The 14,122-nt window shown below is 36.0% G+C and overlaps 2 protein-coding genes, 1 non-coding gene and 1 pseudogene across 3 annotated transcripts; all 4 read right to left on the bottom strand.

The window, feature by feature from the left end:
* Positions 1–129: 129 nt before the first annotated feature.
* On the bottom strand, positions 130–1,954 carry LOC9304784. Its single transcript, XM_002868666.2, has 5 exons — positions 1,425–1,954; positions 1,261–1,347; positions 930–1,079; positions 512–709; positions 130–403 (listed from the first exon to the last, which is right to left on the bottom strand). The coding sequence occupies exons 1-5, from the start codon at positions 1,608–1,610 to the stop codon at positions 296–298; spliced, it is 729 nt and encodes a 242-aa protein (XP_002868712.1). The 5' UTR covers positions 1,611–1,954; the 3' UTR covers positions 130–295.
* On the bottom strand, positions 1,150–1,221 carry TRNAP-AGG. Its single transcript has one exon. It is a non-coding gene; the product is annotated as a tRNA-Pro (tRNA).
* Positions 1,955–2,499: 545 nt separating the features above from the next.
* LOC9304783 (F-box/kelch-repeat protein At5g39560) lies at positions 2,500–4,030 on the bottom strand (the record flags this gene model as incomplete). Its single annotated transcript, XM_002868665.2, has 1 exon — positions 2,500–4,030. A coding segment is annotated over one exon (1,209 nt), but the record flags the coding sequence as incomplete, so codon positions are not given.
* Positions 4,031–4,938: 908 nt separating this feature from the next.
* On the bottom strand, positions 4,939–10,721 carry LOC9304782 (annotated as a pseudogene).
* Between the last annotated feature and the right edge of the window lie 3,401 nt (positions 10,722–14,122).

Raw genomic sequence — 14,122 nt, 5'->3', positions numbered from 1 at the left:
GCTTTCATAGAGAGGGTTGACAAAACTTAGACCTTATCTTTTTATCTCTCTCAAATTTCAAATTTGTCTAGAGAGTCCAATCTTTTTTTAACCATTTCCAGCCGAACGAAACTGTACCAATACTTGATGTTTTAAGGTTTGAACGAAGCTCTAGCTAATACTCTTTCTGTTTCAAAATACTTGACGTTTAAGGTTTTTGCACGTAAAGAATTTGAGACTCCTTTTCACCTGACATATGAACGGATTGAAAACTCTATACATGGTCGAACTCGAACAGTGACGAAAAAAATCGGGTTTACTCGATTACTTTTTGTAATTTTCTTTCATTCTTGAACCTGCTATAATCAGCAAGCAAGCTCCCATTAACCTTATGCTTCATATTCTCCACTAAACCGGTCAAAACCTGTAAAAGGTTCAAAAGAAAAACAGAGATCATGTACAATGCCGGACACATAGCGTCTAAATTGAGTTCAAAGATACTTCAATAGAGTTTTATGTAACAATTTCTAACCGCATTGGCCAAGTTTCTCCGAACATCTTCAGGTACCAACTCAAGAACCGGAGGAAGCACAAAGCTTATGTTCATCTCTAGTTGACCTCTGAGCCTTGTTTGCTTTCCTCTTCGGTCAGGGTACAATGCTCCTTTGACTTCCAAACTGAAATCAGACGGTTCCATTACTCGATCAAGCCCTTTAAGCTTCCATCTCATCTGAAAAAACCGTAATTTCAAATATGTAGACTTTGTTACAACTTACAAACATGGTTGGACAAAATATCCATAATATCCGTTACTACGATATCCGTTAGAAACCGAGCAAATCACAAATACTAAAATTCAAAAGCAAGTAAATATCTACTTCGTGCCTACTCCTAGTTAAAAATTTGAAGCTAAAGAAACAAAGAAAGAGACATATGTGTGTGTTGATTACCATGTTGAGCTCAAGAACTTTGGTTATATCTAAAGGTACATCTGGCGGATAATCTTGACCGTTGGATTTGCATCTTAACCGCATATCCACCACAGGACACACAGTAAGGAAGAGAAAGTTTATTGGTAACATCTGAATTCTCCATTCTTCCTAAACACAAATTAGAATTCATTCAAATTAAAAAGACAAGAAAATAAAAAAAGAAGGAAAAACAAAAATGGGGGCATTCCGAGAAATGAACTCGGGACCTCTCGCACCCTAAGCGAGAATCATACCACTAGACCAAATGCCCGTTTTTGACAACATTACTTCCTCCAAACATTTTTAGTACCTCGTTAAGCCTATAGCTTCTGGGTTTATCCGGAAACATTGCTTCGAATAATCTTGACTTATCTTCCAAATACTCATCGAACAAAGCCTGAAAAATTCCACAAAATTCACAATCAAACCCACCAAAATAAGCATCGATATATACACAATTTTAGAGAAGGAGACCTGAGGAGACTCGTGTAGAGGAATATCTGTTGAGAGTTTTGATGAATACGTGGCGGGTTTTACGGATGACACTTGGCACTTCACTCTAGACCGTATTATTGATCTCACCTCCGTCGTCACCGGCCGGTGGTAACTTCTGAACATCCCCGACGATAAAACTGCAGACCTCGCCGTCATTTCTCCCATTATCTATCTCAAAGATCAGATCTTTGAACTCTTCAACATCTCTTTGTCCCTAATCTCCGAGTAAAGTTTCTTGCTTTCTCAAAGACTTTGTGAAAAAATTTAGAAGAAGAAACAGAGAGAGTAAAGTTGTATAAAGAGAGAGAGATTAAGAAGATGATAAGAGAAATCAGCCTTTTGGGCTTCTATGTCCACGTGGCATGTCAATAGCTTATCCACGTCATCAAGATTTGGAATCTGTAGGGTCTTCTTTGCTTTTAGCTCCTTCACCTTCACATTCGTGGATGAGAATGACACGAGTGTGAAAGAATCTTGAAGAAACTGACAAAACTCATAGTATGTGTTAAAGCATCACAAATGTTTGTATCTATTTTTGAAGAGAATCATCTTGTGTCCTCTACATTTTTTGCAATTTCAGTGACCAAGTTAAGATTAATAAATAAAAACTGAGATTATGATAGTAACTTCACTTGCAATTCAAATTCATCAAATGAAAAACCATTAAAAAAAAAAAACCAATATAAGAGGGCTTGTCTCAAATTCAAGAACAAAAACAACACGTTCAAAGCAAAAAAAAAAAGAACGACAATGCGGTGAATTTTGTAAGACTAACCATACCATCATCTCTTAGAGTCATCAAACTAAAAGGGTTAAGGAATGCAACGAATTTGTATGATTCGCTAGAGACATTAAGCATAACATTAACCCACTCAACATTACCAAAAACCTCACTTCCAAATTTCGGCTACACGTCTACACAAGTTAAGGTGTAATATGAGTTGGGGATCTCATACACAGTATTAACCCACTCCGTCTTACCCCAAATCTCATCTTTATGGCGCTTCTCTAACGCAATCTTAGAGAACCCAACTTCATTATACCTTCTTCACTGTCTTGCTCCAGATACCATACCTAACTATTCCAAGCAGAAATAGAGGCTATCTCTTAAAGACGACTATCTAGTGTCCTATATAATACATTCTTGCAATTCCAATTCAGACTCTTCCAGTGATAAGTTATTTTTTGTTAAAGATTATAATATTAACTTCACTTGCAAGTCAAATTCTTCAAATGAAAAAAAGCACAATAACCAATGTAAAAAGAACAACATATATAACACGTTCAAAGCTAAAAAGAACGACAATGCAACGAATTTTTATGACTCGCGAGACACATTAATCCACTCAACATTACCTATAACTTCCAAATTCCAGCTACACGCCTACACAAGTTAAGGAGTAATATGAGTTGGGGATCTCAAGCACAGTATTAACCCACTCCGTCTTACCCCAAATCTCATCTTTATGGCGCTTCTCTAACGCAATCTTAGAGAACCCAACTTTAATTTTCCGTCCTTTGCCGTCTTCATTATACCACTGCCTCCACATAACTACAAGTTTCCCACCATAGTTAACTATTCCATGGACATACATCCTTTTTAAATACGATGTAAGGCAGACAGTAAATTCGTCCAAACCCTTTATCTCTCTCCACTCTCTACCCTCAGAGTCATACCACATTAAAGACCCAACGTAAGTGCAAGAGTACATTACATCCTCTATCACACACCAATATCTTATATCTTTGAATATCGATTTCTCTCTTACGACATTCCATGTACCATCTTTGGGCTCGTAAGTGTAGTCTTTTGTCTCTGCCGCTACGTAAAGCTTGCCTTTAAAAGCATTGGGGTTGACTTTAATATATTTGCAACGTAACTCATGATCAGTACCAGGACTAGGCAAAGCTCTCCAAGTCTGAGTCTTTATGTCGAATACCTCTAACCAATTGGCAGACTCATCATTCCCACAACCTCCTATGACGTATATTTTCTCATCGAGGTAAACTGCTACTGGATCCGATCGAGCTACCGTCATGTTTGGCCCGTCACGCCATGTGTGAATCCGACAATCAAGGATCCGAACAGAAGAAGACGGAGCCTCCGGGATTCCACCGATTAAGTAGATTTCCGAACCAACGGCGACGGTGGACTTATATGGTACGGGTGAAGAATAGGAAGAAGAGTGTAGCGGAATCGACGAATAGTCATGCATAGTCTCGCCGTTACTGGTGAGGTTTTCATCAGGTTTCATCCAAAGAGTAAACCATTGGGGATCAGATGAATTATAACGCAGTTTTAAGAAGAAATAGAGGCATGGTTCGGTGGTTCCGATGTGAGATCGAGTCTTGTATAGAGTAGGAGAAGAGAGGAAATAGAGGAATCTCTTGGAGACGAGAGAGAGATTAGGGTAAGTCCATTTAGAGATGCGTGCAAGAATATTCTCTATGATTTCATCCGGGAGTGACAAGAACGACATTGTTTTCTCTTTCTTCAGTAGTTGGACTTCGGAGATCATTGTCCTAAATTGCAGAAGCAAGCGGTGGAGATGAAAGATAGATAAATTAGGGTTATAAAATATGATTAGGGTTGTTTAAAGTGAAAAATTCATAAACATGCTTATTTGAGTTTTTATTTTGTCAAAGTCAAAACCCTTTATTATAAATAGCCATCATCTAAAAATTAGGGCTACATAAAATATGATTAGGGTATATAAATACCTCTCCTAAGTGAATATTTAATATTAACAATTTGGAAAGAAGTTTAGAGTGAAAAATTAGGGTTTAGGGTTTAGAAGTTTAGAGTGATAAATTAGGGTTATAAAATATGATTAGGGTTGTTTAAAGTGAAAAATTCATAAACATGCTTATTTGAGTTTTTATTTTGTCAAAGTCAAAACCCTTTATTATAAATAGCCATCATCTAAAAATTAGGGCTACATAAAATATGATTAGGGTATATAAATACCTCTCCTAAGTGAATATTTAATATTAACAATTTGGAAAGAAGTTTAGAGTGCACAAGATTTTCCAGTGTGTCAATGTGGTGCTTGTGATTGTGAATTAGATAAAAAAAACATGGATGGATTTGTTTGAACGAAACTGTGTGATTAAGTTTTGTTTGGTCTCAGTGATTTTTATGAACATGTCAAAGAATCGATTGTTATGCTTGATCTGTTGCTTGACCTAGAGAAAACATTAAACATGGTGGTTTAACATGAACATCAACAGAAAATAAAGCAGACTCATCAACCGGGTTCAAAGGTTTTTCAGATGAACTCTCAAAATGTTCAGTCTCCTCGATATGATTCGGGCTATCCTTAAAACCAAGCTAATGAGAATTACTCAGGCCATAATGAAGTTGTGGGAGCAGTTTCAAGTGGATATAAGCCTAGGCAGCTTCATATATGATTATATGAACATATTGTGGCTCCACATAACTATAAGTTTCCCACTATAGTTAATTAGGGTGCTCACGCAATTCTTTCAAACCCTTAATTGTCAGATTCACACGTGGCATTCAATACCCCTGAATTTAAACCCCTTATAGGGTGCTCAGACTGCTCACGCAATTCAAACCCTTGATCTCTCTCCACACTCTACCCTCAGAATCATACCACTTTAAAAATCCCGGGCAAGTCCAACAGTACATTACATTCTCTATTACACGCCAATCCATAATATTTCTAATACTCGGTTCCTCTGTTATGATTTTCCGTGTACCATCTTTGGGCTCATAACTTCAGTCTTTTGTCCCAGCAGCTACGTAAAGCTTTTCTTCAAAAGCACTGGGTAGACCATAATATATGTGCATAACTCATGATCAGCACCAGGACTCGGCAAGGATCTCCAAATCTGAGTCTTTATGTCAAATACCTCAAACAAATTGGCAGACTCATCATCCTCACAACCTCTCATGACGTATATTTTCTGGTCGATGAGAACAACAATTGGATCTACTCGAGCTACCGTCATGTTATGCTGTTGGTGTAAGCTTGAAGAAGAAGTAACTTGGGCGATAAGTTAGTTGTTTTATTAAGAGATAATGTCATATCTTTGGGAGTTATCCATAGATATTAGTTTTAGGAGTTATCTAAAACAAGTCATAGTTTGTTTAGGATTAGGTCTTGTGTTTTTCTATATAAGAGTTGCCAAAGCTTGTGGTAAACCTTAAGAGATTTGAGTGAGAGATTAAGGAGAGCTTTAGTTTGAGTTAGTTCTAAAGTTAATAAAAGAAGTGCTTTTATAATCCTTGATCTTAATTTTCGATTCTAGATTTGGTATCAGAGCCTATAAACTTTGTTTCTCAAAACGTGATTAAGAACAAAGATCGTTAGAGATATGAGTGAATTGGCCACGACGGGTGACAAACCAAAGGAGGGAGTATCCTCATCCATACAATGTCCGATGTTAACAAATTCCAACTACACAGTTTGGACCATGAGGATGAAGGCAACTCTCCGAGTCCATAAGGCGTGGGAAACAATCGATCCCGGTTCCGCTGACTTAGAGAAGAACGATTTGGCCCGTGCTTTATTGTTCCAATCTATACCAGAGTCGATGATCCTACAAGTTGGAGAACATGAAACCGCAAAAGGTGTCTGGGATGCCATCAAAGCCAGAAACCTTGGAGCTGATCGAGTGAAAGAAGCTAGGTTACAAACGCTTATGAATGAGTTCGATAGGCTGAAGATGAAAGAAAGTGACACAATCGACGACTTTGCAGGGAGAATCTCGGAGATTTCTACAAAAGCAGCATCCTTAGGGGAAAACATTGAAGAGACAAAGGTTGTTAAGAAGTTTCTTAAGAGTTTGCCTAGGAAGAAATACATCCATATAACTGCAGCTCTAGAACAAGTTCTAGATCTTAAGAACACAACCTTTGAAGACATTGTAGGAAGGCTTAAAACTTACGAAGACCGAGTCTGTGATGAAGACGAAGATTCACAAGAAGATCAGAGTAAGCTCATGTTTGTGAACTCAGAATCACAAGATGGAGGAAGAGGACGAGGTCGTGGTCGCCTTGGAAGAGGCCGTGGAAGGTTTGGATATCAAAACAGAGATTACGGGTATCAACAGGGCTATCAACAGAGAGATAAGTCTAAGGTAACATGCTATCGATGTGATAAAACAGGGCACTATGCCTCAAATTGTCCTGATCGACTTCTCAAGTTAATCAAGTTTCAAGAAAAGGAAGAAGAAGACACTCAAGAAGCCGAATCTCTTATGATGCATGAGGTAGTATACTTGAATGAGAGGAATGTGATGCCAAGAGTTTTTGAGACGTGTTCCGACAAAGCTTGGTATCTCGACAATGGCGCCAGTAACCATATGACAGGACATCGAGCTTGGTTCTGTAAAATGAATGAGATGGTCACAGGAAAGGTGCGATTTGGGGACGACTCACGAATTGACATAAAAGGGAAGGGATCAATCTTGTTTGTAAGCAAAACCGGAGAAAGAAGGATCTTAGCTGATGTATACTACATTCCTGACCTCAAAAGTAACATCATAAGCTTAGGACAAGCCACTGAAGCAGGTTGCGATGTTAGAATGAGAGATGATTACTTAACCTTACATGACAGAGATGGAAATTTGCTAGTCAAGGCAACAAGATCAAGAAACAGACTCTACAAAGTGAACCTGGAAGTGGAAGAAACGGATTGTTTGCAGCTTGTGGAGTCTAACGATTCAACACTATGGCATGCTAGACTCGGACACATCAATCTTGAAACTATAAAGTCGATGGTTGCAAAAGAATTAGTCACAGGAATTCACAGTGTACCAAAAGAAAAAGAAGCGTGTGCATCTTGTTTACTAGGAAAACAAACAAGGCAAACATTTCCAAGTTCAACTTCTTATCGAGCATCACAAGTATTAGAACTCATCCATGGTGATCTCTGCGGACCGATATCACCTTCTACAGCTGCCAAGAAGAGATATGTATTCGTTCTAATAGATGATCACTCTCGTTACATGTGGTCAATATTGCTAAAGGAGAAAAGTGAGGCATTTGACAAATTCAAAGGATTCAAGAAGCTGGTTGAACAAGAGAGTGGAGCTAAAATCAAGACACTTAGAACCGACAGAGGAGGAGAGTTCATGTCTCGTGAGTTTCAAGAGTTCTGTGTGATAGAAGGCATCAATAGGCATCTAACGGCTCCATACACTCCGCAGCAAAACGGAGTAGTTGAGAGAAGAAATAGGACTCTCATGGAAATGACTAGAAGTTTACTTAAACACATGAACATGCCTAACTATCTTTGGGGAGAAGCTGTGAGACATTCAACTTATATCATAAACAGAGTAGGGACAAGAGCCTTGACAAATCAAACACCGTATGAAGTGTTTAAAAACAAGAAGCCGAATGTAGAACACATGAGAGTTTTCGGATGTATGAGCTATGCTAAGATAGATGGACCACATCTGAAAAAACTTGATGACAGGTCAAAAGCTCTTATATATCTTGGGACTGAACCCGGTTCAAAGGCATATCGCCTCTTGGATCCGACAACTCGAAAAATCACAGTGAGCAGGGACGTCGTTTTTAACGAAAACAGAGGCTGGAAGTGGAGTAATACAGAAGAATCTAGCCAAGAATCAGGAACTTTCACTCTCAATTTAGGAGACTTTGGAAATCACGGGATTAGTGATGAGAGCATTCAAGAAACAGAGGAAAACAGAGTGAACAGAGACGATGACAATGGTTATGACGAAGAAGATGAAGATGCAGCAGATAAGGAGTCTGAAAGTGTTGAAACAGAGCAGACCCCGACAGTGCAAACCCCGATGGTACCTTTATTGAGAAAATCAGGAAGACAAGTCACAAAGCCGAGTTATCTTAGTGACTATGTGTTAATGGCAGAAATCGAAGGAGAACATCTTTTGCTCATGATCAACGAGGAACCAAGTGACTTCAGAGAAGCAAATAAGTTACAAGAGTGGAGGAATGCGTGTGAAGAAGAGATCATGTCAATAGAAAAAAACAAAACATGGAGTCTTGTTGATCTTCCCATTGGTTGTAAACCAATTGGCTTGAAGTGGGTTTTTAAACTAAAACGTAACTCCGACGGAAGCATAAACAAACATAAGGCAAGACTTGTGGCAAAAGGGTATGTGCAAAGACATGGGATTGATTTCGAAGAAGTATTTGCTCCGGTAGCAAGAATTGAGACAATACGTTTCATCATAGCGTTAGCAGCTTCAAACGGATGGGAAGTGCACCATTTAGATGTTAAAACTGCATTCCTCCATGGAGAATTGAAAGAAGATGTGTATGTAAGTCAACCTGAAGGTTTTGTGACTAAAGGAAGTGAAAGAAAAGTTTACAAGCTACACAAGGCTCTCTATGGACTAAGACAAGCTCCTCGGGCATGGAACACTAAGCTAAACAAAATTCTCAGAGAATTGAGCTTTGAAAAATGTTCTAAAGAGCCTTCGCTTTACAGAAAGAAAGAAAAGGAGAACCTTCTCATAGTAGCTGTCTATGTTGACGACTTACTAGTCACGGGATCAAGCTTGGATGTGATACTTGATTTCAAGAAAGGAATGGCGGGTAAGTTTGAGATGAGCGACTTGGGAAAACTCACCTACTATCTCGGAATTGAAGTGTTTCAAGGAGATGATGGGATTGTGTTAAGGCAAGAAAGATATGCAAAGAAGATACTTGAAGAAGCTGGGATGAGTGAGTGTAACGCGGTTCATACACCAATGACTTCAGGTCTTGAACTTTCTAAGGCACTAGAAGAGAAGCGAGTCAATGAGAAAGATTATAGGAGGAACATCGGATGTCTTAGGTACCTACTTCATACACGACCTGACCTTTCTTTCTGCGTTGGGATCTTGAGTAGGTACTTACAGGAACCAAGAGAATCACATGGAACGGCATTGAGACAGATTTTAAAATACATTCGGGGAACCTTAACTCATGGTCTACATTTTAAGCAAGGAATCGAGTCAGGTTTAGTGGGCTATAGCGATAGCAGTCACAATGTAGATCTTGATGATGGAAAGAGCACCGCTGGTCACGTCTTTTATCTCAATGAATGTCCTATTACATGGTGTTCTCAGAAGCAACAAGCGGTAGCTCTCTCTTCTTGCGAAGCCGAGTTCATGGCAGCTACGGAGGCAGCCAAGCAAGCTATATGGTTACAAGAACTGTTTGCGGAAGTCATTGGAGTAGAGTGTGACAAAGTAACTATAAGGGTTGATAACAAGTCAGCTATTGCACTCACGAAGAACCCGGTATTTCATGGAAGAAGCAAGCATATTCATCGAAAGTATCATTTTATACGTGAATGCGTAGAGAATGGTCAGATTGAGGTGGATCATGTTCCTTGTGAAGAACAAAGAGCAGATATCTTAACCAAGGCACTTGGAAGAACTAAGCATAAGGAGATGAGAGATCTCATTGGAGTTCATGATGTGTCAATAGAAGATTTCAAGCTTAAAGGGGAGAATGTTGGTGTAAGCTTGAAGAAGAAGTAACTTGGGCGATAAGTTAGTTGTTTTATTAAGAGATAATGTCATATCTTTGGGAGTTATCCATAGATATTAGTTTTAGGAGTTATCTAAAACAAGTCATAGTTTGTTTAGGATTAGGTCTTGTGTTTTTCTATATAAGAGTTGCCAAAGCTTGTGGTAAACCTTAAGAGATTTGAGTGAGAGATTAAGGAGAGCTTTAGTTTGAGTTAGTTCTAAAGTTAATAAAAGAAGTGCTTTTATAATCCTTGATCTTAATTTTCGATTCTAGATATGCCTGTCAGTCTGTCACGCCACATGTGACTCCGACAATCAAGGATCCGAACTGAGGAAGACGACGCTTTGTAGATTCCACCGATTACGTAGATATTGGAACTAACAGCTACAGTGGAGAAATATGGTACACATGAAGAATGGGAAGAAGAAGGTAGCAGCATAAACGAATACTCATTTAAAATCTTGTTGTTGCTGGTGAGATTTCTTGAGGTTCTATCCAAAGAGTAGACCATTGGTGAACTTGGGAGTTAAACGATTCTAAGTAAATATAAACACATGGTTCGGTGATTCTGAGGTTAGATCGCGTCTTCCAGAGTTGGGGAGAAGAGAGGAGAGAGAATAATCTCTTGGAGACGAGAGAGAGATTGGGGTAAGTGATATGATTCTGGACAGCTCTAAGGACGTGAAGCATGAACCGGAGCAACGAGCTGGAATTGTAGCTAAAGAGGAGCTTGAAGCCGAGAAAGATTTGACTGCACCAGCTGGCCCAATGACTCGTTCTAGAGTTAAGCTATACAACCACGCCATTGGAGGGATGCTTAACCACATTTGGGGCTGACCAAATGACTTGAGCCAAGTTAATATTTCTCTGGTTTTGATCCAAGCTCAAGGGCCTCATCAAATGGACAAGTGATTCATGAGTGGTTTTTTTTCCTGCCTTTGGCTTTGTTCTAATGGGTTTTCCAAAGGAAATTTTTTAATGAGGTTTATGTTTTTCACTTCATATAATTCATTTTGATGATTCAAGACCTAAACCCACTAAATAAGAAGACAATTGTGTGGGTTTTAGAAGTTGAAGGTTAATTTTCAAATTCAAACTGTATTTTAATTTATGTTGTGTTATATATGCAGCCTCTTCTTTTTCTCTTCTTCTTCTCTTTATATACTTTTGTAATCTCTTACGAAAACTTATCTTTCCTTTTATCAAAAACCTTTTTTAAGAAGATCCTCTTGTTGATGTGTATATCCAGCAAAATCTTTAGTCTCTTTTGGTGCGTATATCCAAAAGATTTAAGTTTCGGTATCGTGAAACTCTTCTAAAAACTTCTGTATAATCCATTGAGCATTTAAATCTATCCATCATCGCGGCTGCACAGTCAAATCTATCATTTGCTCAACTTAAGAGTGTCGAGTCCTTGGGAGGATCTCATCAGTAAATTCATTTAAAGAAATGTGCAAGAATGTTGAAGAAATCATTTTAGTCAATACTCTTAGATTTTCCCCGTTGCATATAGGTGTGAGTGTCGTATCTTTACTTCCTTGGTATCTCCAATAGTTGTGTATAGGTTTCATATAGGTTGTTGTTTGTCGATCACTTCTGTTTATCTTACACTACTTTAGACCTCAAAATGTTCCTATGTACGTAATACTTATGTTTCTATACATTGTTGTAGCTTATACAATGTTAAAGCGAACGGGACAGCAATAATTGTTGGACCTGAAAATTGGCACATAGACACAATCTAATATTTGTAAAATAAGTAACAAAGAATAAGTAATAAAATAGAACAATATCAAAAAGATAGTTGAGGAACGGAGATTGACGGTGGTAAACAGAGTCGAGAACTTTGATGATCTCTCTCCTTAACTCAAAAATCGTTTCGTAATGCGACGGTTTGATGACGATTAGAGTCCTAGGATAAAGCTGTCTCTCCTTTCGATTCGCAACACTCAAAATCAAAAGTTGATCGAACGCTAGTCTTGTGTTGTACTCTCAGACACAAACAAGAAAAGAAGAAAGAAGAGAGGGATTTTGATGCTTTTTTTGATCATCAGAATGAGAGACAATAACCATGACTTTATAGTAAAGAGCTCGACATCCACGCACTAATGAGGAGAACTTAATTGTCGTCAACTTAATATTAAGGAAGATATTTGTTGATTTAAAAAAAAACTTAAATCAAAATAATCTAGAAAAATAAGAATAATCTTATACCTCATAAATCCATTTCTCAAATCTCAAATCCAATATACAGCCCATGTGTAATTGGATTTTGAAAAGGTGTATTGAAAAATGGGCATTTTTGTGAGTCCTTTTTTTTCCTTTTTGTAATTTTTTTTTACTTAACTGTGTTTTTTGTTTATCCTCAATTATGATTGTAGTATTTTTAGATTGTTTATATCAATTTCTCTTTTCATATTTAAATTATCAAAGTTTCATATATGATCGTGTTTATAATTTTTTATTTTTAGTTTAATAGTTGTATCTTTAAATTATTTATTTTGGCTTCTACGTTCACTTTAAATTATATAAGATTTATAATATATCAGAATTCTAATGATTTTAGATAGCGACAGTGTCATGATTTAAATTACAAATTTAGATTATTTATATCAATTTTATTTTCTAATTAGAAATATATGATGATTTTAAGTAAATTTTTTATATTGTTTATTTGAAATTCTTGAATATGTTAGAACTTATATGCTTCTTCTTTGATTCTGATATTTTGAATCTAATTATACTATTTCAAAATTGTTTATTTAAATTTCTATGTTCATATTTGAATTATATAAGATTCATATATCATCGCGCTTATAATTTTTTGAATTTATCAATTTTTATTGATTGATCAATAAAGTCATTACAATCGAGTATATAGGAATCGAATCCGCAACGTTAGCTTGGAAGGCTAAGAGATTTAGTCGATTTATCATATTTATATTTTTAACGTGTCTAATTAAAAACCACTTTAGTTTCAGTCGCCAACGTTATGATGAATATTTTTAAATTTAGTTCTTCATATAGTATACTATGAGTTATTGCTATGTGATATATCATTCATTCGAAAAAATTTTGAATTAATAATTTTAGTGGTTAAAGAAACAATGCAACAGTGAAAAAGTAAATATTTTTTACTTTTGTAAGAAAATTTCTACTTACAACGTTGTTAATTAATCTTTTGCTAAATTTGATTTTAGTTTTCTTAAAATTAAACCCGTCTATCGGACGGAACCTTATCTAGTATATATATAGCATGCAATTACTTATATCTATTTATCCAGTTAACTTTACAATTAATTCTCTGCTATCCACATAATCAAACACATTTAAAAAACTTTAAAATTAATTATAAAACTAAAAATATTCATATAATATGCTATAATTAATAATATATCTATTTAGAAAAATTTGTTAAGATTGAAAATTATAATTTCCTATCATCTTTGTTTGATTTTATTTTTTATTTTTTTGAATCATCAAATAATACATTAAATTATTAAAAAATTAAAAAAAAATTCTGCATATATTGTGACTCGAATTGTTAAAAGTGAACACATATTACTCAATTAGTGAAAAGTGTGTATTCAAAGTCCCCTATCGGATAAAATATTTAAACAATGATTAAAATGCATATTATAAATAATATCAAAATGAATCCAAATCCGAATGAATGAGAAACTTAACTTAATAAGCATCCAAATTTAAAAGTGTGTATAAAGTTTAATTTCTTAGTTAAACTTATTCTATATAAAAAAAGGTAGTTGGAAAAAAAAAGGTTAGCTGTATAACTGTATTGGATATAGTACTTTTAAACTTTTCAATTTTGAAATATTATAATTGATATATTTAAAATTAACTAAAAGTTAAAAAAATATATGAATATTTATACATATAAAAAGTTGAAAATAACATAGGATGCGTTTAAATCAACATTAATAGAAAATTAAAATATCATTTGCATAATGCTTCAATACGAGTTAAATTTTTAATTTATTATTTTGTTTACACTAGCCAATATTATTAGACATTTCAAATTAGACTGATTTAATTAAAATTGTATTAACAAAAACTTATCCGCGAATTATATATTGGTTAGCTGCAAATCACAATGCAATAGGTGTGTGCGAATGAGAAAACAAAAAATCATGTTTTATTTGAGTATTTCTCAATACTTAAAGCTCGGTTTATCACAAAT

This window comes from Arabidopsis lyrata (genome assembly GCF_000004255.2).
Source record: "Arabidopsis lyrata subsp. lyrata unplaced genomic scaffold ARALYscaffold_7, whole genome shotgun sequence".
In the NCBI taxonomy this organism is placed as follows: Eukaryota; Viridiplantae; Streptophyta; class Magnoliopsida; order Brassicales; family Brassicaceae; genus Arabidopsis; species Arabidopsis lyrata.
Note: the sequence above shows the minus strand (reverse complement) of the source record. Positions and strands in the feature narration are given on the sequence as shown.